This window comes from Dendrobates tinctorius, unplaced genomic scaffold (assembly GCF_039654945.1).
Source record: "Dendrobates tinctorius isolate UK_male_01 unplaced genomic scaffold, ASM3965494v1 ptg000021l, whole genome shotgun sequence".
Lineage (NCBI taxonomy): Eukaryota > Metazoa > Chordata > Amphibia > Anura > Dendrobatidae > Dendrobates > Dendrobates tinctorius.
In genome coordinates, this window is record NW_027361689.1 from 31752979 (window position 1) to 31779032 (window position 26054).

General features: G+C 44.9%; 1 protein-coding gene across 1 annotated transcript in view; it reads right to left on the reverse strand.

Annotated features, from left to right (window-relative positions):
• The window catches only part of NT5C1B (5'-nucleotidase, cytosolic IB), a 33786-nt gene extending 14107 nt beyond the window's left edge, over positions 1 to 19679 (reverse strand). The window contains exons 1-4 of the mRNA XM_073568275.1: positions 19545 to 19679; positions 19067 to 19462; positions 18821 to 18988; positions 398 to 527 (exon numbers count right to left, since the gene is read on the reverse strand). Of these exons, the coding sequence (XP_073424376.1) occupies positions 398 to 527; positions 18821 to 18988; positions 19067 to 19207 (439 nt within the window). The 5' untranslated portion in view covers positions 19208 to 19462; positions 19545 to 19679. The remainder of the gene's footprint in view (positions 1 to 397; positions 528 to 18820; positions 18989 to 19066; positions 19463 to 19544) is intronic.
• Positions 19680 to 26054: the final 6375 nt, after the last annotated feature.

Genomic DNA, 26054 nt, shown 5'->3' on the forward strand with positions numbered 1-26054 from the left:
TTAACTCCATCCAGAGCTTAATTTGCTGACCTCACATTTTCTAAGCCATTTCTTCCACCAGCTGGCCATCGGAGGTTCTCTATTCTTTTATATCTCACATGACCCACTGGTAAGGGGGAGATGTCTTCATTACTCACAGCTTGGGACATTTGCACTTAATCCTCATGTATCTTTTAAAATGGAGAGGGGGGGTGTTTTTTCAATGGAGATAGGAAGCCTCACCATTCAATGTGACAAGTTAAGTCTACTGTTCTGGAATGAGGGCGGAAAAATGTGCATTGTCGTCCATACCCTGACATAGGCAAATAAACATATGGACATTAAAGAGGCGTTCCATTACACAGAGACGAGACTGCTCCTCTCTATCAGATCTGGAATTAGACATTTATATACTTACCGTAGTGATTGATGCTGTTTATGAGCCGTACTCCGACCTGGGCATGGTTATTGGTCATCAGTACGATATCAAAGAGCTCCTCGCTCTCCGGATAAAGCAGCCTCAGCTGCTTGTTCACCTCTTCCACCGCCTACGTAAGGGGACACGAATGATACATATGAGTTATGGGATGACATGAAGTTGGCAAAACGACTCCATCATTGATAACTTAAGCATAAATATGGGGGCTACTAAAGCCACTAAGACAAAGCGGCGGGAAAGGATATAGGAGCCTATTTGTAAAAGTTTAGGGTTGGCTAATCAACATAGTTTGTGTGCAAGCATTTGATAACTGAAGTAAGCAAGAGGTTAAAGGTTAAGCTCCGAACCTTCCATAAATCTGCTGGTAAAGCGGAGTTGATTTCATATTTGCTTGTGTACAAATGTGTACGCTTTTTACATACCCATTCAGCAAAAAAAAAGGTCCCTGAAAATAAGCCAATAACATATGCAGGTGAACACAGGAGCACCATTTCCACTTCCATTCAGTGCCCCCACTGATGTTATGAGTGTAGAATGGAAATCGATGGATTGTCAATGTGATGTACAGAAGCCTCATTTTGCATAGGAGAAGCAAAATTGACCATTTTCCATTATTAATAGATCCAATTTTCCCCCATTTTTGATCTGTGTATGTTTTTACTATCACAGATGATTCTTTCTGTGAAGTCAAACATTTCACTGACTGTTTTTAAGCAATGTTTTACCTCACAGCAAAAGAATCAGCTGTAATTGTATGCTGTAATGTCTGTATATTCTCTATTGCATCCTCCCCTCCCCAGGAGCTGTGGTATGATCAGACCATGTTCATGCATGGTCAGAAACATCCATTACACAGTACACAGCAGGGGCACCTTTATAAGATTATCTCAGCACAGGAGAATTTTTTTTCAATTTTCAACACTTTCAATTGTGGAAATTATTATTTTTCAAAGATCTATGGATTAAAATTAACTTTATTCATGAGAAAACTTCTTTAATATATGTCTGTCATCCATGCACTGAATCAGTCATTATATATTACATATTTTATTTCCTGGCTACAAAGTTATTAATAAAATAAAGTTGTATTTTCTTTTTACATTATAATCTTCTGCCATATGCATCAATAGAGTAGCAAGTGCAGTTTAACATCACTGGGTTGTCTGCTGCAAGCATCAAACACAGCTCAGCTCTACTTGTTAGCTCTGGTGAGCTTAGTTATTACAAGCACCGCTGTGGAGGAGGGCAGGATTGTTGAGCTTTGCTGAAAATTGGCTAACAGACCAATGATGTAAAAACACACAGGCAGCTATACTGATGTAGATAGCAGATCGGGCTGACAGATACACAGGAGGAAGGGGTCTGCAGCTGTCACGTTGTGACTGTCTTCAGTAAGAAAAGGGGGCCTCAAACAGGCCATGAAACTGGGGCCCTAACTCTCCCTGTCTCAGGGGTACTCTTGAAGATAGAGAGGCCCGAGTCTCTGACCTTACTATGCTCCTGTTAAACCCTGATCCATCCTCTCCCCCACCCCATGAGGCATGGGATAGAAATGTAAGTGTTGTGAGTTCATTTTCCCCTTCACCATTGAGGTCTGATGAACTCCCTCTTCTGGTGAAGGAAGGTAGTGAGGCTGATTACCAAGCACCTGAGCAGGATGATGATGACTGGGTGACCGGAATTGCTGACTGGATATAAGGCAGCCGACGCCCTTCTGCCTTGCTGGTGATTATCTGAGGGATTCTAGGAGACCAGTCTGATTACTGCTGCTCAAAAGCTAAGTTTTCTGCTCTGCTTTTTGCATTTGTGTTTTGGGTTTGTTTTGCCTTGTTTTTCTGGATTTCTGCCAGTCCCTGCTGGGGTGAGCTGAATTCCTTTTTGCCTTTTTGCTCTGTCTTCAGAAAATACCTGAGTACTGATATAGTCTTTTTGAAGCCTAGCGTCTTCAGGGCTTTTTTCCCGATCAGTCTGTTGGCTCATGTTTTGATAGGGTTTTTGCGGATTGCAGACAGCAGCTTTTCTATCCTGTCCTATTTAGTTAGCTTGGGCCCCATCATTTGCTCAGCCTATCTTTCTATCTGTGTTAGTGTTTTTTCATCTTGCTTCACCGTCATTATATGTTGGGGGCTGCCTATTGCTTTGGGGTCTGCTCTGGGGCAGTTTACATTTCCCTTTCTGTCTTTAGGCTATTTAGTTCTCCGGCTGTGATCGAGGGGTCTAGGGAACCGTAGGAACCCCCCACGGCTACTGCTAGTTGTATTTGTAGGTTCAGGGGTCTGCAATCCGATAGCTGCCAACTTCTCTGGTTTTCTGGACTTAGCTAGTATTTCTGTTTTTGCCTCCTACGGTGACTCATTCATAACATGTAAGGTAAAAAAGACACAAAGACAAAACAGGGATAACAAAAAACCTCTATCATACAAAAGCACTAACCAACAGGGAGGAGGATAGGGACAGGGAGGAATAAACTAAATGGGAACAGTGACCAGGAGCTAAACACACACATACTACAGCAAACCACAGAACACTGCTACAACAACTCTACTCCAACCACTTAGCTTTAGCATGCAGCACAGGAAGATGAATCTTTCACCGGCAGGGACAAGAAGGTATGACCAGTTTATATAGGAAAAGGTAAATGTCATGATCACGTGTGTCAGGACGCAGATGATACCGCAAGGCGGACCCATGTGACACACGTGACCCTGGATACACCGCCTCCAGTGGGGCGCATTTAAATAATAACCCGTGTAGGTGGATACGCCGCCTCCACCTGGCGAATTTAGGTATTACACGTCATACAATAAATCAAATAATAAAGGGGGAACCTGGGTAACTTTAACAATGGTGGGCCCTGCGATAGGGAATGGGGGACGTGGAGACCTCCTAAGCTCCCCTGAGCCAGTGTCCCTGCACTCCTTACATTCCCTATACAGGCTCCGCACCTGTCGCCGCACGCGTACCTTAACACCCTTGCTCACCCTGACCCTAAACCCTCACTAGGGAAAGGGTCGGTGCGGAGACTAATCCCACCACTGCACTAACAACACACATGAGGAAAGAGACAATACAGGGGAAACACCACTTAGCTTTGCTCTGTTGCGTACGCTCCTAGCAACAGAGCCCACCACCTGTGTGCATCTTCTCCTCCACCCTGATCCATCACCATAACTGGATCCATCACCATCGTGCAGCCTGGGAGCAGAGTCCATCACCACTTGCAGCAGTCCAGTACACAGAGTCCCAAGATGAGTCCAGCCTCTGCCAAGAATCCAAGCATGCTCGAGTCCAGTTCTCAGCAACCAAGTCGAGCATGCTGAGTGCAACTCTCTTCCTAGTCGCCACTCCTCTAAGCCATGCCCGCACTTCCTGCCGACACCATAAACTGCGACTCCACCAGGCCATGCCAGTCCTTCCTGCAGACACCATTAGCTGGCACTCGTTCTCTCTGGCTGACTGCGCAGGGCTCCAATCCAGCTCCATCCTTCCACCAGGCTCTCCAACAACTCAGCAAGAAATATCACCAGCAGTGAGTGAACACCCTGAGACCCATTTATAGAGTGTCACACCTGAACCATAATTAAGTGCAACCTAACCTAAGGTGCAATACCACAACCACCACCGGGGACAGTCAAAACACCTTTGAACTTAACCAAAGTAAAAAAAGTTCACTTTGTGCTTTTAATACCGCCAGATCCAACACTGGATCACGACAGTAATGACCAGATCAGAAGCAGCTGAAACGAAGCTGCACATTTTTGACAAGCATAGAAAGTGTTAACTTTTTCAGCACTAGAGGAAACTAAATTAATTTAATAAGGGACGCAAATCACACCATCTCTAAAGACCTGCTTTCATTAGCCGACATGACCCTCTAACTCCAGGTCTTCCAGAGGGATATGATTCCCCCGTGACAGTGGCACTGAAGAGAAACAAGAGCTGCTGGGAAATATAGTTTTAGCAATGTATTAATAGTATGGCGCCTTTGGCAATGTGAAGGTGCACATAAAGATGAAAAAGACATAAAAGTGTAAGAAAGAAACGTTATGTTGGGCTCATTCTGTATGTTAACAGTAGGTATACATTTACTGTGCTTTGCAAAAAATAATATGGATTTGGGCAATAACTCCTTAAAGTCTCCTATAAGTTCCTTCTGATTGTCCTCACATTACAGACTAACCTAAGTATAATTGCCAACCTATAATTATCTTCTGATCTATATAAAACTGTGCACTTAGTATAATTATACATGAATGAATATTTAGATGGGTGTGATTGGTGTAACTTCCCTATATATTATCACTTATTACAGTTTACTCATGCTAGCAAAAAAATAGTAATTAAAAATACCTGAGTTAGCTATCTGTTGCTGGGAAAGCTAGATGACTTAACTAGGATAACTAAAATGGTGGACATTATAGAGGGGGATACTCTGATTTTATTACCAAATGCGTAATACCACATTTCTCCTGTAGTGGTCAGTGGAGAAGAAACGTGCTGCTGCTCACAGCCTCTTATGACGATCACTGCTGATCAATGGCAGGTCTGCCAACTTAGCTATCATCAGTAACATTATAATGGTGGTACCACATTGGTGGTCAACCAGGTTTTTAAAAAAGAACCTGCCAGTAGATATGAAGCATGCATGAGAAAACATGTCTTGAAAACCCGGCTGGGGACTTTATGGCTCGGCTAACTAGTACTAGAGGCGGGCCCACAGCGGCTTATCTCTTCCCCAAAACTCTTTGATTGACAGGTGTGTACACAAAGTCAAAAGGGAGCAGAGTGAGGAGACGCTGCCAAGGGCCTCAGCAATTTAGACGGCCGAGACAGTCCCCGGCCGGGTTTTCAAAGTATACTGTGGTGTTTTAAAACATGCTGCCCAAGAAAGGTTCCCTTTAAGAAAGAAATGCTCTTTGAACCCTCTTTTTCTATAACGTGAAGTATCAAACACTGTACGTTACCATTCCCATTAACAAAATATAGTGAGCAAATAAATCCCATATGTTATCTTATCTAATCCTACAGGTCAGGGCTTGTCGCCAGGTGTGACCTGCAACTGAAATATGTGCAAAGTCCTGATCACATAAGAAGTCGGTTTACACTACTTAATCAGCCGTCAGGGTGAGACATTTAATAAATCAAACTAAAATCCCCAATTTATAAATTGGGATTCTCATAAAACGCAGATCAGATAATCCAGTATAATTTGTAAGGATTAAAGTAAAGTGTCTACAAGAAACTAAAAAGAGATTTAACCAGTTTATTTCTACAAAATATTAATTACTTCTAAATTTCTCATGCGTTTTAACCACACCTATCCCCAAAAATTAAAATACAAAAAACAAAAAGGAATCAGTCTTTTAAAACATATTGTTCCTCCAGAAAATAAATAATGTACCTGATCTACTGTATGTGTACTGTGTCATGCTCACAGAAGTCTAGGAAGGCGCGTTACAGTTGACTGTTTGATGAGGTCTTCACATTGAAAAACTACTGCGACTACCCTAGACTTGATGAGCACTATGGTCATAAGGAGTTACTTTCCCAAATGAACAAAAATTGAGGCAAAAAAGGGGATCTGTTACAATACAAACTGCCCACATTAATAAATAGATCTCTTAGTCTCAGACCTGATATGGCTCCTGGAGGTATTTTGTGTTAAACTTTGAAAAAGAATTGTTCAGCCATTTTTATATTAATTTTTAATCTCCACCCACTTAGCCTGATTGAAAACTCCACAGTGTCTCTCCTACCTGCTGGTCAATATTCATCCACCTAGCCTGATTCACTGTCTCTCAGTGTCCCTTCTTCCTGCTGCTGAATCCCCACCCATGTAGCCTGACACACAGTTCCTCAGTGTCTCTCCTCCCTGCTGTTGTATTTCTATACACTTTGCCTGATTCACTGTCTCTCAGTGTCCCACCTCCCTGCTGCTGAATCTTCACCAACCAAGCCTGACAGACAGTTCCTCAGTGTCTCTCCTCCATGCTGCTGTATCTCCATACACTTTGACTGATTCAGTCACTCAGTGTCCCACCTCCCTGCTGCTGAATCTTCACCAACCAAGTCTGACAGACAGCTCCTCAGTGTCTATCCTCCCAGCTGCTGCTGAATCTCCACTCACCCAGTCTGAAAGCTCCAGTGTCTATCCTCCCTGCTGCTGAATTCCCACCCACCTAACCAACAGCTCTTCAATGTCTCTCCTCCCTGATGCTGTATCTCCACCCACCTAGCCTGACTGACAGCCCCTCAATGTCTATCCTCCCTGTTGAATCTCCATCCACCTACCCTGAACCAGTCAGTGTTCTACCTCACTGCTGCTGAGTCTCCACCCACCAAGCCTGACTGACAGATCCTCAGTGTCCCACCTCCCTTCTGCTGAGTCTCCACCCACCAAGCCTGACTTACAGCTCCTCAGTGTCCCACTTCCCTTCTGCTGAGTCTCCACCCACTTAGGCTGACTGACAGCTCCTCAGTGTCCCACCTCCCTGCTGCTGAGTCTCCACCCACCAAGCCTGACTAACAGCTCATTAGTGTCCCACGTCCCTTCTGCTGAGTCTCCACCTACCAAGCCTGACTCACAGCTCCGCAGTGTCCCACCTCCATGCTGCTGAGTCTCCACCCACCAAGCCTGGCAACTCATCAGTGTCTCTCTCCCCTGCTGTTGCTGAATTTTCACTCACCCAGTCTGAAAGCTCCATAGTGTCTCTGCTCTCTGCTGCAGAATCACCACCCACCTGACAACTCCTGTGTGTCTCCTCCCTGATGCCGTATCTCCACACACCTTGCCTGACTGACAGATCATCAGTGTCTCTCCTCCCTGCTGCTGAGATCTTAGCTCAGTACAAACTGCAGATGTCAGTCAGGCTGGATGGGCATAGATCGAATACAGTCATGAAATCTTGCACTCTATACCATAGCAGAACGCATAAAAATACTCATTTTAATTTCATGATTATACAGCCATTCTGACTCACAGAGTCTTAGACACCCGCTCAATATTGTATACAGTTTGCAATGTGAAATCTAGTGACAGATCTGCTTTAGAAGGTCTCTGCATAGAAAATAGAAATTATGCTTCACAGCCTGGTCTAATTAGACAAATAGTATTAGAGTGAACACAGAGCTGAATTTGTAAATTATAATTATACTGTATATCATTATAACTAACCGTAGTTAGTTACTATGCCCGGGCAGCGCCGGGATCTTCAGCTAGTACTATATATATATATATATATATATATATATATATATATATATACACAGCGTAGTGTATAGGCCCGCCCACTCTGCATAGCCACATTTACTATAATATCCCACATCGTCCCGTCAGCCAGAGCCACCGGACTACTACCCCTAATATCCCACATCATCCCATCAGCCTGGGGTCAGAAGCAGAACGCTGAGTGGAACGGTCCTAACTTCCATACCGGAGATCCCTTTAAGAGAGGCCTGGCGTCAGAACCAGAGCGCTGAGTGGATTTGCCTTGACTTCCATACCAATGATCCCTTTAATAGAAGCCTGGGGGTGAGAATCAGAGCGCTGAGGGATTTACCCTAACTTCCATACCGGAGATCCCTTTAAGAGAGACCTAGGGTCAGTACCGAAGCGCAATTCGGATTTGCCCTCACTTCCATACCGGGGATCCCTTTAAGAGGGGCCTGGGGTCAGAATCAGAGCGCAGAGTGGATTTGCCCTCACTTCCATACCGGGGATCCCTTTAAGAAGCCTGGGGCCAGAACCAAAGCGCTGGATGGATTTGCCCTGACTTCCATACCAATGATCCCTTTAATAGAAGCCTGGGGTCAGAATCAGAGCGCTGAGGGATTTGCCCTATTTTCCATACCGGAGATCCCTTTAAGAGAGGCCTGGGGTCAGTACCAGAGTGCTGAGTGGATTGCCCTCACTTCCATACTGAGGATCCCTTTAAGAGACCCTGGGGTGAGAACCAGAGCGCTTAGTGGAATTGCCCAGACTTCCATACCAATGATCCCTTTAAGAGACCCTGGGGTCAGAACCACAGCTCTGAGGTCCTAATTCCATACCGGGGATCCCTTTAAGAGAGGCCTGGGGTCAGTATCAGAGCACTGAGGGATTTGCCCTAACTTCCATACTGGAGATCTCTTTAAAAAGAAGATGTGCCTATGGAATGGAGGATGTGTGATGAGGATATGGGCACAGGAGGGGGTGATTCACTTCTGTCATGTTCTCTCTGCTCCTTTCTCGGGGTCAAACAATGGCTGGGAGCTTATGTTCCCAGGGAAGCTAGATTTCTCCCACCATGTCAGTATCGGCTGAGGTGTTGTCAAGTGGGAAAACTGTTGGTCATAGCAACCAATCACGGCTCAGCTTCTTTTAAACAGCTCTGGTGAAATGAAAGATGTTTCCTGATTGGTTGGTGATACACACATACATACATTCAATTTTATACATATAGATGGTCTGCTTTCTGGGCACTTTTTAACATTACTGCCTGTATTTTTGGCTAAAAACATTTTTACATCGTGCTTTTATTAATATTTTTGGACTTCCACAGCCTTTATATATCAGTTTTTATTCAACAGTGTGTTCGTTCTGACGGCAGGGTCCAACTTTCAGCCAGTCATGGATGGGATAAATATTTACTAATAAAGTCGACTGTAATTTCCTAATTTATTCTTACAGAGGGTTGTCCAAAATGTCTTTCGAAAACGGCGCCACACCTGTCCATAGGTTGCATCTAGTATTGCAGCTGAGCTCCCCAGAAATGGCCTTATGGAGGCACCTAAAGGTTCCACGTCATGCACCAGATAGACAGGAGGTAGGACGACTACAGACAGGTCCTAAATTATCCACAATGGTTTTCTCACTTCTTCCTTGTTTATTCAGCAGCTCCTGACACGGCGGATGGGAAGTCCCATAAATTCTGACTACATAAATCTTTGCTCGATCCTCTTTAATCTCTGGATAAAATCACCTATGTGTAGCAGATTTACAGGAACTTAAATGGGGACTTGCGAATGATCCGTAGACGGAAAAATGACAATATTTATGGTATGAACAGAAGTATCATCTATTTATCCAACCTGTCAACATCATCTCAGAGTAATAATAAGGTTGCCATTTAATTAGCCATAACCCCAGGGGAAGGCGAGTTTCCGCTGACTGTCGTGACTAAATAAGTAGGGGGTAGGAAATAATGAAAATAGTCATTAGATGTTCTGGGCAGTCAGAATATGATCCAAGCTCTTCTCCAGAAGGCAGAAAATGGCTTCTTTAATGCCACCGATTGGATGTAGTTCCCAGGGGTGGACAGACAGAAGACGGCCCCTGAGCAAGAACATTACATGAGCCCTTTGCAGTCAAATAGCTCATCAGAATGCACAATTCCACCTGCTTTGGAGCTGGATGTTGACTCCCTAGTTTTGACTTGGCTTGCATTTTGACTTGCTTCTGTCTTTTGTCTTTGTCTTATCTGCTTCCGACCATTGCTGACCCACTGGCTTGTTTCTCACCACGTATACTGCTGTGACCTCTAGTACTTCTGCTCCTGGCTGTTTCTGACTCGGCTTGTCTGACCACTCTTTCGCCACCTGGTGGCATTTGTGCTGCTGCTCAGTGTTGCTATGCTGTGTGTGCAACCTCTCTTCTCTCACCAGCACCCCCTGGTGGAGGTTGCGCTATACTGCACTGCAGTAGCCTGACACTCTTAAAATGCATCATTCACCAGTTTTTGCACATTTAGCTGAACACATCATGGATTAGAGGATCTAGAGTTGGATAAACATAGTTTTTATCTTTTAACTTGTCCTCTCTGTAGCGGAGATATTAGCCTGAAAAATTTAGGTTATAATTAATTACGACAAGCTGGTTTGACTCTGAGGGTGTGAGAGTGGAGCGTGTGGCTGCATGTATTGCTATGCGGCTGCACGCTCCGATCCGAGTGCCGGCCACAGTGCCTGGTATTAACATGTGACACTCGTCCGAGTTTCTCGCATGTGTGATCCTGGCCTAACCTAAATTTTACAAGCTAATATTCATACCTACTACTTATGATTGGTCAACATCATAAAGGGAAAGAAGTACACGCCCTCAGAGTCAAATCAACATGTCGTAATTAATTATAACCTAAATTTTATGACTCTGAGGGCATGTACTTCTTTCCCTGTAGGACGTTGACCAATCATAAGTAGGAGGCGTGAAGCTAAGTAGGAGGTGTGAAGCAGAGGGGAAAAAAAAAAGAAGTTGTAATAATAGAGAACCGTGCTCTCTGCAACTACTGTGATGAGCATATAGCAGAGCCCAGTGATTACTGCAGCCTTCAGCTCAATAATTAGAACACAGCTGAGAGTGATTAAAAACACCTCTGCAGCTGCAGCTCTCCCTCCATGGCTCTGTCAGCTCAGTGTTATCCCCCTCACACCTCAGACTACAATGAAATGAAAGCTGGGGGTGCTCTATACTACGCAGCAGGTGCAGAGATCAAGGCTGAGAACAGGACTATGTCATCAAATGTCTCACAGGAGAAAGAAAGGATGTTCTTCTGAATCTCTGGGTTTTGTGTTTTTTTTCCCCTGCATGATTCCTTCAGCTTATGATTGGTCAACATCATGCAGAGTAAAAATACATACCCTTAGAGACAAATCTCTGGAAATGCTCCAATGGGCTTATTATTATGGACTTATTATTATTTGGATAGTTATTATATACTAAATATATTTACCGTATACACTCACTGGCCACTTTATTAGGTACACCATGCTAGTAACGGGTTGGACCCCCTTTTGCCTTCAGAACTGCCTCAATTCTTCGTGGCAGAGATTCAACAAGGTGCTGGAAGCATTCCTCCGAGATTTTGGACCATATTGACATGATGGCATCACACAGATGGCGCAGATTTGTCGGCTGCACATCCCTGATGCGAATCTCCCGTTCCACCACATCCCAAAGATGCTCTATTGGATTGAGATCTGGTGACTGAGGAGGCCATTTGAGTACAGTAAACTCATTGTCATGTTCAAGAAACCAATCTGAGATGATTCGAGCTTTATGACATGGCGCATTATCCTGCTGAAAGTAGCCATCAGATGTTGGGTACATTGTGGTCATAAAGGGATGGACATGGTCAGCAACAATACTCAGGTAGGCTGTGGCGTTGCAACGATGCTCAATTGGTACCAAGGGGCCCAAAGAGTGCCCAGAAAAAATTCCCCACACCATGACACCACCACCACCAGCCTGAACCGTTGATACAAGGCAGGATGGATCCATGCTTTCATGTTGTTTACGCCAAATTCTGACCCTACCATCCGAATGTCGCAGCAGAAATCGAGACTCATCAGACCAGGCAACGTTTTTCCAATCTTCTACTGTCCAATTTCGATGAGCTTGTGCAAATTGTAGCCTCAGTTTCCTGTTCTTAGCTGAGAGGAGTGGTACCCAGTGTGGTCTTCTGCTGCTGTAGCCCATCTGCCTCAAAGTTCGACGCACTGTGCATTCAGAGATGCTCTTCTGCCTACCTTGGTTGTAACGGGTGGCAATTTGAGTCACTGTTGCCTTTCTATCAGCTCGAACCAGTCTGCCCATTCTCCTCTGACCTCTGGCATCAACATGGCATTTCCGGCCACAGAACTGCCGCTCACTGGATTTTTTTTCTTTTTCGGACCATTCTCTGTAAACCCTAGAGATGGTTGTGCGTGAAAATCCCAGTAGATCAGCAGTTTCTGAAATACTCAGACCAGCCCTTCTGGCACCAACAATCATGCCACGTTCAAAGGCACTCAAATCACCTTTCTTCCCCATACTGATGCTCGGTTTGAACTGCAGGAGATTGTCTTGACCATGTCTACATGCCTAAATGCACTGAGTTGCCGCCATGTGATTGGCTGATTAGAAATTAAGTCTTAACACACAGTTGGACAGGTGTACCTAATAAAGTGGCCAGTGAGTGTATATGTTTCTGTGTTGGTTATGTAAACTTTTAGTAGCATTTTTAAATGCTTTATGCTACATTTTCTAATTACATATTTTTGCTTCTTATTTGTATAGACAACAGAAATTGTAACCACCTCGAAACCCTTGTGAGACACGATTGGGACGTCGATAACATTTTTCTGCTCGTTTGTGGAATCGTTCACATGGACCATCACACTGAACTCCACAATGTAGTCAGCGGGTAGGAGGACAGGGGTAGGGACGCAAAAATGTCGTAGAGCAAGTAATTTCTGACTGCCGGCAGCATCCATCTGAGCTCTGCCTTAATGATTACTGCTAGTAGGGCTACACAAGCGAATACTAATGAAATGATAGGTATATGTACCACAGAGGCGCTAGCAAAAAAACCTGCATTATTAACAAATGTATAGTGGGAAGTCGTCTAATGGTCCTGGAAATGACAACAACATGTGGCCCACTTGGGCGCTCTGTATTCTATGTATGATGGAAAATTGGTTCTCAATAAGTCTAGGGCTACATTTCAACATGTTTACCATGCCTGCAGCTCTCTGAAAAGTCATGGAAAAAAAAAAAAAATTCTGCGACTATTTTTTTTGGCTGCAATATTTCTGATTGTAGTACAGCCAATTTGCAGACAAGTCACCTATCACCTATCACGTGCGACTTGCAACCAGAGACCGAAAGTCCAACAGATTTGGAAACATAAGCAACCCTAAATCGCAGAATGCCGCATGTCGCACCATAGGAAGTCATTCCATCCAACGTTGCCGTGCGTGATTTTAGTGTCGCACAACACATATCATGTGTAGCCTTAGCCCTGCAACATACTGCGCCGCAGTCGAATGTTTTTCCAAATTTGTAGTCTTAAATGTAACTCCTAGGCAACATACTTGCCATAGACTTCAATGCATGTTGCACGCAACATGTGACTCTCATACAATGCGTCTGTTTTAAATAGCAGCATAATCACAGTTTTAATATAGACGCCAGATAGAAGACTTTTCTGAAACTTCAAATCCCGGAGAGACAGAAGAGTCTGGGGATACAAGCTCAGCACACATACTGACAATGGCTGCAGGTTGCATGGATTTATGCATTTCTTCATCAATTCAGGAATGTGCACCTCAGACCTCCTGGGGTCATCACAGCCCCAACCAAACCTCCATTAGCGGACAATAAAACCTTCACACTCCTTATCTATGACCTGCAGAATTATTTACTGCCAAAACTGTTTCTCCCCTCCCCATACTGATCTAGTTCTACTTCACATCACTTGTTTTATTAATTCACTATTCCTATGTCTTGTTGCATATAAACATGCAACTTTTTACATATTGCGTTAAAGTGGTTGTGCACAATGTTTGTTTGGTCAGGATTTTCCAGAGCAGTTGGGTGTGTGACTGCAAGAATGTGATTTGAATACATGTGGTCACATGCTGACTAGACGTGCTCAATACAAGTGAATTTAGCAAAGCCGGACACAACTAGTCAGTGTGTGGCCAGAAGTATACAAATCACATACTATGACCGCCGGTACCAAAGAGCTGTGACTGCACGCTCTTTTTTGTGCTGTAAGGATTCACAAGTGTGAAGTCACATAGAGCCCCAAGCCGGGACAAATCCTTTAAAGGGAGTCGATCACCCCCAAAACTAAAATTGTACTATTTAGACATTCATATAGGGAACTCAGCCACCAAAAATATCAGGCTAGATTTTATTAATTTAGTTTTGTATAAAAACAGTTTTATCACATATGTAAGCGAGGGGCTTCGGTGCGCGTTTCAAACAGTCACAATTTGGCAGTGTGCAGTCACATAGAGTCACCGCAGACTTATCTTCAGCCCTTTTTAAAGATAGTCTTGTCTTCTTGTAACTCTAGGTAAAAAAAAAAAAATCCACCCTGGCACTACCTATGGCTGAAACTATACAATGCTCTCATCTGTAAATCCAACAAATGCCTGGGTGTAATGGCCCTGTTCTAGACTACTAGCATACCTGTGCACAGGCCTCAGCCTTAAAGGCATTTTCTTATGTATTTCAAGTGTCTAGAAAAGCACCTATAGACTCATAGGCCCAGATTCATCAAATAGTTCACACCAGAAACCTGGCATAAAAAAAACACTTTGAAAAGTTGCAAACTTGTTTTGCAAAAATTTGAGACTTTTGGCGTTTTCGTCCGTTTAGTGTATCGTTCAATTTACTGTACATCATTTTTTGGGGTGTAGAGAATGTAAGAAAAATAATTGCGTCGTGATTTTTGTTTTTCACACATAATAATTTGGCTTACGTGTACTTTACTGGCAGGTCCGAATACAATAGTATTTTTGTTACACCGCCAGTAAATGGCCAGGAGCAGAGACTTCTACGGGTCAACTACGTGTCCAACTGGCAAACATTGTGTGACCGTGTGAACGTTCTGAAATAATTGTACAGCATGGAACCAAATACGTTTACATCAGAGGACACTTAAGCTTTGTCAAGTTGCGACATTTCTGCAACCATTATTTAAATGAGGCTACTTGCGTTTTTTTCCATCAATTTTTATCGTGTTTTTGCACTTTTTGTCTCTTTTTGGCGTGTCATGCTTTAAATGAAGCTGCTTTGTTTTTGATACTTCCTGGTATGTGGCTCTGACAAAACTTTATTGATACAGTCATGTGCGGATTATGTGTGTTTTTTACATTAATGCAATTCTATGGGGAAAACTTGCACAGAAATCTCAAGGTATCAGCAAGAGAAATTGATGGGTTGCGGATTTGAAACCCGCACCGCAGGTCAGCTTATTCTACGTAAAAAAAAAGGAGCACCGTGGTCATGAGACTTCTATAAATCCCATCCACCATGCTGGAACTGTAAGTGAAAATATACAGCGTCATACACTCATCGTGGAAAAGGAATGTAGCCTAAGGGGCAGCTTGTACGTGGGAAACTCCAGCTCCACAATACAAAATATGTCACTGACCTAGAATCTACTAGCTTCCATTCTTCCAGTTGTCATACTGGTATGTTCTTGTATGGCAGAGACATCTGGGGCCCTTTAGTCACCAGGGTCTTGGTCTAATCGTTACTGTCGGACTTCCTATACCTATATACCTGATTCCAATATAAACACGCACAACAGTCCTGATTTTGCTGGAACAATCTTGAGAATTGGACCAAAAAAAATTCTTCCCAAAATGGCAGTTTTCGGGGTGTGTCATGGGCGAAGCCCGTTTAGATTTTTGCCTTCTAAGGCCTCATTCAGTCATTTGTTTTTCACGTACGTGTCCCGTGTTTTTCACGTGTAGAACATGCACCTAAAGAGCTATGTACCTGTGTGGCTTTTGTGAAAAAAAAATGGAGACAGGGTCGTTTTTGATTAGGATCACGGATCAAAATTACCCGTACAAGTCTATCGGTCAGAGACAATCATGGGCAACACACGGATGGAGATCAACATTGCATTGGAGTGGAGAGGCTTTGTAATTTATTTTTTCATACATGAAATGTCATTAATGGTAAAAACTACCAACAGACCAAAACAGTGATGAAAATCGGATTTATTTTGTTTTTTGCGTACGTGAAAAATCACAGACTTCCGAATGAGGTCTTAAGCTGGGTTCAGACCGCCATATTGAAAATCGGGGACTTGATTAGTTCTGTGTGCTCAGCTGCATGGCACAATGGCTACAACCGGTCTGTTGGTATAGTGATCAAAAACACTCATCTAAATAAGCTCTTAAGGGGGTCTTCTGGTTTTCATAGACACAAGCAGTTTTGCGATTTGCAGCTTATAATTTTCAGACCCTCTTTGAGCCATGAAAGAGACTCACCAGATTCATGCTGCCCAAACCTCAGACAGCATGGATCAGAGCCTGGATGAATGATTGCAGTTTCTGAAATGGTCCAGCGTTTCATAGAAGATATTGTTTAAAGGTCGGCCGCGGACCACATGCAGAAGTGCGAGTCCAGAGCTGCCCACTGCGGGCACCTACCAGCCCCATTGCAGGTGACTGACAGGTCTCTTCCATAGCAAGAAACTTGTCTAGCACATAGAGCAGTGCTGGGAAACGCCGGCCAGCGGCAATGCCGAATGACTCTAGTCTCCCGCTAATCTTCTCTGGTGTTTCAAAGAAAAACATACCTGTCTGCAATTGTGCAGCGAGGCTCTGATTCATGATGTCTGTGCTTGGGCAGAATGAATAAGCTGACAGGTTCCTTTTAACACTTTTCTTATCATTTGTTTACAGCTCATTCCTTGGAGATCGACCACCTCTGCCAGACAGCAGAACATGTGCAGTGCTTACAAGTTATTTTCTATTGAGCTTGTAAGCACTTTTTTTTTAATAGCTGGTTAGGATCACTGGAGTGCTCCATTACCTCCTAGTCCTGAGCAGCTGCAGAACAGTTCTTACAGCAGCAGTGGTCGGTCACCTAGGCAACAAATTGTAAACAAAAGTGGTAATATCTCAACAACGGCTGCAAATTATAATAAGCAGTAAATTACCTGATTGGACAAATATTTAACAAAATCTCTGAAGATGGAAATAACCGTTTAATCAAGAGTGAAGTAATCCGAGGATAGGTATGAGGTCACGTTCACATGTTCAGTATATGGTCAATATTTTACATCAGTATTTATAAGCCAAAACCAGGAGTTTAACAATCAGAGGAAAACTATAATAGAAACACGTCACCACTTCTGTATTTATCACCCACTCATGATTTTGGCTTACAAATACTGATCGTGTGAACATGGTCTTACAGTCTGTGATCAAGGCACTGGAGGATCTAAACTCTAAGAATCTTGGGCCGGTGTCACACGTTCAGATAATTCCGGCAGAGCAGGAGAGAAGAATGACAGCCGCATTCAGCACCAGCCGCAGGGGAACAGCGCTTACAGTAGCGCTTCTTCCTCGGCGGCCGTCCGTGAGAGCGGAGGACAGTGTGTGTTCTCTGTGTGCCGTGTTCAGCACTTTTGCGGACCGTGCGCTCCCTCAAACACTGACATGTCTCCGTGTTTTTCATACGGACCGTGTGTCCGTTAAAACACCCTGACATGTGCAGAGACACATTCATTTTAACGTGTCTACGTGTGTCAGTGTCTCCGGTACGTGAGGAAACTGTCACTACACGTACCGGAGCCACTGACGTGTGAAACCGGCTTCAGAAAGTATTGTACCCCTAAACAGGACATGATGACAGTTCAATAAAATTTTCTTCACTGCAAATAATAAGTCTTTCCTAGGACTTCAGTGCTACTGATAAGCCACAGCTGCCATTTATATGCTAATCACGTGTCCAAAAGTTGAAGTTTTAGGCCCTGATTTGTCAAGGTGTTCAGACCAGAAAATTGATGCAAACCCTTTGAAAAATTGCACAAAAAATTAGTGACTTTTGACATTTTTATGCCAAAATGGGAGGTGCCAGAGTGAGATGAGATGTGACTATGCCCGCCCGTCAAATTCATCCACAGTGGTGACGTTTCTTACACCAGGAATGTCACCGTTTCTGTCGAGGTGCATGTCATTGAGAAGATACATCAAATTTCTTAACGCCTCTTAATGAATTCGGCACATCTTATTCCTGCATGCCTTCTCATTAAGTATGGAGTAGAAAACCCAGTCTTAGTGAATCAAGGCCTTAGTTATTTATGCATAGCTTTCTTAAGGCGCAGTCAGACGGCCGTGTAAATCAGAGCGAGGTCAGACCGCAGTGCATGGACTGGCAGGCAGCTCTCCCGACCAGTGCGTGACGGCTTCATGTATTTCTATGCAGCTGTCACACTTGGGTCGGGAGAGCAGCCAGCCAATCCGTGCACTGCGGTCCGATCTCGCTGCGTCTGACAGCGCCCTTAAGAAGGTATGTCCAGAACAGACACTCCCATCCCAAATTCTTGTAGTGAGCTGTCAGAGATGAGCATCGTCCACCTCCCCCTATGCCTGCAGGTTGTGTTAGTGCTGCTGTATTTGGCATGTGATTTCTGCAGCTGAGGAAGAAGAATGTCAAGAAGGTGAGATAGGAAGTAACTTGCAGGCAGCGCTGCTGGATGTGACATCTGAAGGGGGGCGGCTGCTGCGCTGGGAGGTTAGGCCACATCTAACAGGAATGACAACCCCCTACAGCCTCCTTCCTCTGACCCAAGACAGATTATCACATCCAGGCCTCTAGATCTGGACACTCACATGGAAACTATAGGCAATATCCCTTGCATCTGCTGCTCAGTTAAATGTAATTTACTGTTCCCTGTTATCAGCCAGCTTTGGTTGTGTTTCACGGTCCCAGTACAGACTGCGAAATATGGACTGCAGGTCTCATATAGAGACATAGACCTACAGTCAGAGTCTGTAAACCATGGTCCATACTTGGCTCATGAAGCACAGAATATTTGCGATACACAGTGGATTTTACCCCATGCTGAAAAATCCACTGTGTAAATGCCCTAACATAAAGTGAGGCACGGCGAAGTGTGGAACATAGATTACCTTAACGAAAGGAAATGCAGGCCCAGGCTTCAGGGGTTCCTCTTCATGTTCCTGTTGGTACAGCACATATTTCTCCACACCTTCGTCTTCATACATAGTCCTCTCATTAACCATGTTGAACAAAACCCGGGATGACACCGCAATGGTTATTGCATTCTGGGGCTTGGGCTATAGAGAAAAAGCAGAGATTTAGAACACGTTCCTCAGGTTCTTCACCAGTTTCTTGCAAATACTTGGGCTACTTACCAGCTTTGGCTTCTTCTTGGGTGCAATGCTGTCATAAAAGGCCTTGGCCGCAGAAGAGTCATGCTGGCCTTTATTTTCTTCTGAATTGGTGGGTGATGGTTGGGTCGCATCTGGTGGCGAGTTATCCTTAGCTCCGCTCATTGTGTCGCTCTTTTCTTGGACAGGGTCCGATGTTGCAGGTGCTTGGGATTCTCTGCCAATGGAATTGGAGTGGACTGAAAATGCTCCACCAAACGAATGGTGATGGACTTGGGATTCCTCACCAATGGACTCGGGATGGTCTGGAGATTCTCAACCGATGGACTCGGGATAGTCTGGGGATTCTCCACTGAAGGACTCGGGATAGTCTGGGGATTCTCCACCGATGGATTAGGGATGATACTGCCAATCTCTTGGCTGCAAATTATGACAGCGAGGGTTCAGCGTGAGGCAGCTGGGTTGTACATTTACAGAGTTAAAACACTTCCTTGTTACTTACGTAAAAAGACAAGACATGAATAGGAAGCTGAACCAACGCCCTCTGCTGAGTGACTCACTCCAGGAGGGAGGGTTAATGTACAAGCTAGTATTAGAGAAGTAATGGAGGCTGGGCCAGGGAGTGGTGAGACTCAGGCCTTCCACATACCAGGCAATGAACATGCCATAGGGCTGGTACCGAGGGGCAGGGTTGCTCGCTCCTCCTGTGTTCTGCACACATTACCCACCCCTCTGTATGATATCCTGCCAGTGTCAGCTGTCTGCCCTGGGCTTTCTCTCTGCTTGCCAACAAAGACAGAGAGAGAGCTACATAGTTGTAGCTACAGAGACGCCATCTTCCAATAGTAACTCTATTGTGAAACTACAAGTCCCAGCATGTCACAACAGCACCAAGCCGGGAGTTGTAATTTCACAACAGCTTCAAGATAATGTAGTCAGCTTACTGCAGTCCTATGTAAATGTGCTGACACATTGGAAGGGGCTTTCCAGATTATATTGAGAACTTCTCCTTAGTAGATCAGAGTCCTAGTGGGCCCCTCTTCACTTTCAATTTTTCTTTCTGGGTTTCAAAAAGCACAATATATATATTTTTTTTTTCAGTCGAAAGCGTATTTGGCCATCCATTTTTGCAGTGCGAGTTGTAGTTTTTATTGGTATCATTTTGGGGTCTATATGACTTTTTGATCATTTTATTCTGTTTTGGGAGGTGATGTGAAAAGAAAAATCAGTTCTGCCATTTCGATTTTTTTTTCTTTTAAAGTTTTGGCATTCACTGCACATGCTTAATATTATGATATTTTATTAGGTCAGTCAGTTTTGCACGCTGCTGGGGTTTATAAGTATACAAAATGGGCTCATAGGTGTACGAACACGTCAGACATGGGCTCAAAGGTGTACGAACATGGCAGACATGGGCTCATAGGTGTACAAACATGGCAGACATGGGCTCATAGGTGTACAAACATGGCAGACATGGGCTCATAGGAGTGTGCAAACATGGAAGACATGGGCTCATAGGTGTACAAACATGGCAGACGTGGGCTCATAGATGTACAAACATGGCAGACATGGGCTCATAGGTGCACAAACATGGCAGACATGGGCTCATAGGTGTACAAACATGGCAGACATGAGCTCATAGGTGTACAAACATGGCAGACATGGGCTCATAGGTGTACGAACATGGCAGACATGGGCTCATAGGTGTACGAACATGGCAGACATGGGCTCATAGGTGCACAAACATGGCAGACATGGGATCGAAGGTGTACAACCATGGCAGACATGGGCTCATAGATGTACAAACATGGCAGACATGGGCTCATAGGTGCACAAACATGGCAGACATTGGCTCATAGGTGTACAAACATGACAGACATGGGCTCAAAGGTGTACAAACATGGCAGACATGGGCTCATAGGTGTACAAACATGGCAGACATGGGCTCATAGGTGCACAAACATGGCAGACATGGGATCGAAGGTGTACAACCATGGCAGACATGGGCTCATAGTTGTACGAACATGGCAGACATGGGCTCATAGATGTACAAACATGGCAGACATAGGCTCATAGGTGCACAAACATGGCAGACATGGGATTATAGGTGTACAAACATGGCAGACAAGGACTCATAGGTGTACAAACAAGGCAGACATGGGCTCATAGGTGTACGAACATGGAGGACATGGGCTCATAGGTTTATAAACATGGCAGTCAAGGACTCATAGGTGTACAAACATGGCAGACATGGGATCATAGGTGTATAAACATGGCAGACATGGGCTCATAGGTGTATAAACATGGCAGACATGGGCTCATAGGTGCACAAACATGGCAGATATGGGATTAAAGGTGTACAAACATGGCAGACAAGGACTCATAGGTGTACAAACATGGCAGACATGGGCTCATAGGTGTATAAACATGGCAGACATGGGCTCATAGGTGTACAAACATGGCAGACATGGGCTCATAGGTGTACAAACATGGCAGACATGGGCTCCTAGGTGTACAAACATGGAGGACATGGGCTCATAGGTGTATAAACATGGCAGACATGGGCTCATAGGTGTACAAACATGGCATACATGGGCTCCTAGGTGTACGAACATGGAGGACATGGGCTCATAGGTGTATAAACATGGCAGACATGGGCTCACAGGTGTACAAACATGGCAGACATGGGCTCATAGGTGAAAAAACATTGTAGACATGGACTCATAGGTGCACAAACATGGCAGACATGGGATCATAGGTGTACAAACATGGCAGACAAGGACTCATAGGCGTACAAACATGGCAGACATGGGCTCATAGGTGTATAAACATGGCAGACATGGGATCATAGGTGTACAAACATGGCAGACATGGGCTCATAGGTGTAAAAACATGGCAGACATGGGCTCATAGGTGTATAAACATGGCAGACATGGGCTCATAGGTGTATAAACATGGCAGACATGGGCTCATAGGTGTACAAACATGGCAGACATGGGCTCATAGGTGTATAAACATGGCAGACATGGGTTCATGGGTGTATAAACATGGCAGACATGGGCTCATAGGTGTATAAAAATGGCAGACATTGGTTCATGGGTGTATAAACATGGCAGACATGGGCTCATAGGTGTATAAAAATGGAGGACATGGGCTCAAAGGTGTATAAACATGGCAGACATGGGCTCATAGGTGCACAAACATGGCAGACATGGGCTCATAGGTGTATAAACATGGAGGACATGGGCTCAAAGGTGTATAAACATGGCAGACATGGGCTCATAGGTGCACAAACATGGCAGACATGGGCTCATAGGTGTATAAACATGGCAGACATGGGTTCATGGGTGTATAAACATGGCAGACATGGGCTGATAGGTGCACAAACATGGCAGACATGGGCTCATAGGTGTATAAACATGGCAGACATGGGCTCATAGGTGCACAAACATGGAGGACATGGGCTCATAGGTGTACAAACATGGCAGACATGGGCTCATAGGTATACAAACATGGAGGACATGGGCTCATAGGTGTATAAACATGGCAGACATGGGATCATAGGTGTACAAACTGTCATGATACCAGTGCTGGGTGACCGGCACTTCTGGAGTTAATGTTCTGATCGCAGTGTAGACTCTCACCTGCACACCTGGGACCTATTATGGTGGCCTCTCATTGGTTCTGGGGAGGCTTCTTATAGCCTCAGGAAGCTCCCATCCCCTGTCAGTTATACTTTCGCCCTTGGCATTGTGTGGTGACCCCTGAGTCTGTTAGTGCTGTGTTCTGGTTGCTTGACTCCCTGTGTATGACTCGGTCTGTTCTCTGGATATCGAGGACGCCATGACCCAGGCCGTCAGGATGGACCACAGGCTGCGGGCCAGAGGGGTGATGCAGGTGGAAACTCCATTGTTCCCCAGTGGAAAAGAGACTGCCCCTGAGCTCATGGATGTAGGTGCCCTCTCCCTGAAGGATACAGAGCGGAAACGCCGGAAGGACAAGCAGTTATGCTTTTACTGCGGTAAAATGGGACATTGGAAAAGGGAATGTCCTGATTGCCTGTCTTCAAACCCGGTCGGCGGGAAACGACTAGGTCTGGGAAGTCAACGGGGAGACTGCTCCGACCCTCAGGTACCCTTTTCCTCATTTTCTAAAGTGTTACTGCCTGTGGAACTGTTTGTGGATGGTAGTTCTTTTCCCTCTACAGCCTTCGTGGACTGCGGATCATCGATTAATCTCATTGACTCCCAATTGGTCACACACTGCAAGATAGGGACAGTAAGGCTCATGGTTCCGATCAAGGTGATGGCCATTGACTCCTCTCCCCTCACTAAGGAGGGAATTCGCTTTATGTCTGACTTGTTTTCGCTTAGAGTGGGCGCTAATCATGTGGAAAACCTAAGTTGTTTTGTGCTCCGCACTGCTGGTTGAACCTGTTAAATCTGTGTCTGTATCATCTGTGAGCTGGAAGGTATTCTGGAATGCCTGAAGGACTTTGAAGATGTATTCTCTGAAAGCGAGGCCAAGACGTTACTGCCACATAGACCCTTTGACTGCGCTATTGAGCTGGTCCCGGGAGCTAAATTACCTAAAGCCCGTCTGTTTAATTTGTCCGGTCCTGAGCGCTTGGCTATGAAGGAGTACATTGCTGAAAGTCTGCGCAAAGGACACAGCTGAAAGTCTGCGCAAAGGACACATACGTCCTTCAGTCTCACCTGTGGTGGCAGGTTTCTTTTTTGTAAAGAAAAAAGATGGTGGGTTACGTCCCTGTCTCGACTTCCGGGAGCTTAATCAGATTACTGTACGGAATACGTACCCCCTTCCGTTGATTCCCGATTTATGTAACCAACTATCAGGGGCAAAGTGGTTTTCTAAACTGGATCTTTGGGGAGCATATAATTTGATAAGGGTCCGAGAGGGGGATGAATGGAAAACCGCGTTCCTCAAGACCGAGGGACTATTTGAAAATTTAGTCATGCCCTTTGGTCTTACCAACGCCCCCGCCATAATTCAGAATTTCATCAACGTGGTATTCTCGGATCTCATTGGTCATTTTGTCGTTATCTATTTAGATGATATTTTGATATACTCCACCGACAAGCATTCTCATTTGGAACATGTAGGAACAGTTCTCCAAAGACTGAGAGAAAATCATCTGTATGCCAAATTGGAGAAATGTGTATTCTGTGTGCAAGAATTGTCTTTTTTGGGGTTAATTGTATCCGGGGAGGGTTTTCGCTTGGACCCCAAGAAGGTGCAGGCCATTGCGGATTGGGTGCAACCCCGAGAACTTAAGGGTCTTCAGCGCTTCTTGGGATTCGCCAATTATTACCGCAAATTTATCCGGGGGTTTTTGCAAGTGGTCAAACCTCTCACGGATCTAACATGCAAAGGTGCGGATGTGAGAAATTGGTCCTCGCTCGCAAAAGAGGCCTTTGCGACGCTGAAAAAATGTTTTATGTCTGCTCCTGTCTTGATACAGCCAGATCCTTCCAAGCCATTTGTGGTGGAGGTGGACGCCTCCGAGGTGGGGGTGGGCGGTGTTGTCTCAACGGCCTGCCACTCTAACCAAACTCAGGCCATGTGCCTTCTTTTCCAAGAAGTTCTCTGCTGCTGAAAGAAATTATGATGTAGGCAATAGATTGCTTCTTGCGGTTAAGTTGGCGTTTGAGGAATGGAGGCACTTTTTGGAGGGGGCAAGCCACCCGGTTACTGTGATCACTGATCACAAAAATTTGTCTTACATCGAGTCTGCTAAAAGATTAACGCCCAGACAGGCCCGTTGGTCACTTTTTTTTTCTTGTTTCCAGTTTACTATTACATTCCGTCCAGGGTCAAAGAATGTCAAGGCTGACGCCTTATCTCGTAGTTTTCACCCTGTGTCTGTCACTGAGCTACCGTCCTCCATTCTGCACCCTGGGGTGGTGTTAGCAGGGATCTCGTCTGAATTGGAACGGGAAATTGAGGGGGCCCAGTCGCTGGCTCCTGTGGCCAAACCAGGGGGCAAGTTGTTTGTCCCAGAACAACTTCGCCTTAAACTCTTGCAAGACTTCCACGAATCCAAGTTTAGTGCTCACCCTGGTATATCAGCCACGCAACTGGCGGTGGCTAGGATCTTCTGGTGGCCTACTCTGGGTTCTGATATAAAGAAATTCATTTCTGGTTGTGGGGTCTGCGCTCGTTCTAAAAGCTCCCATAGCCGGCCGGCGGGGGAGCTGAAGCCCTTGGAAGTTCCCGAAAGACGGTGGACCCATCTGTTGATGGATTTTATTACCAATCTTCCCTCCTCCAGGGGTAATACGGTGGTATGGGTAGTGGTGGACAGATTTTCTAAGCAGGCTCATTTTGTACCCCTGTCCGCATTACCTTCTGCTGAGATCTTATCCAGATTGTTTGTGCAGAATATGGTCCGCTTGCATGGGGTACCCCTGAATGTGGTGTCTGATCGTGGTGTGCAGTTTGTAGCTAAGTTTTGGCGTGCTTTCTGTAAAAAATTAGGGATATCTCTGTCCTTTTTGTCTGCATACCATCCTGAGAGTAATGGTCAGACGGAACGCACTAATCAGTCTCTGGAACAGATCCTGAGATATCTGACTTCTGCTAGACAGAATGACTGGTGTGATATACTGCTGTTGGCTGAATTCGCCTTCAGTAGTCGGGTGAGTCAATCCACTGGTATGTCCCCTTTCTTCATCAACTATGGGTTCAGTCCTCATTTTGGTGAGTTTTCTTGTCTGGATTCGGGGTGCCCCGGGGCTGAGGACTCTGTTCAGCGGTTAAAAGATACATGGGCAGAAGTCCAGCGGTGTATATCTAGGTCTCAAGGCAGGTATAAGTTTTTCGCGGACAGGAAACGAACACCTGGTCCCATGTTTCAGGTGGGAGAGAAAGTTTGGCTCTCCACGTGAAACATTAAGTTAAAGGTTCCGTCAGCCAAGTTGGGCCCCAAATTCATTGGCACGTACAAGATTGTGGAAAAAAATCAACCCGGTAGCGTACAGACTGTGCCTTC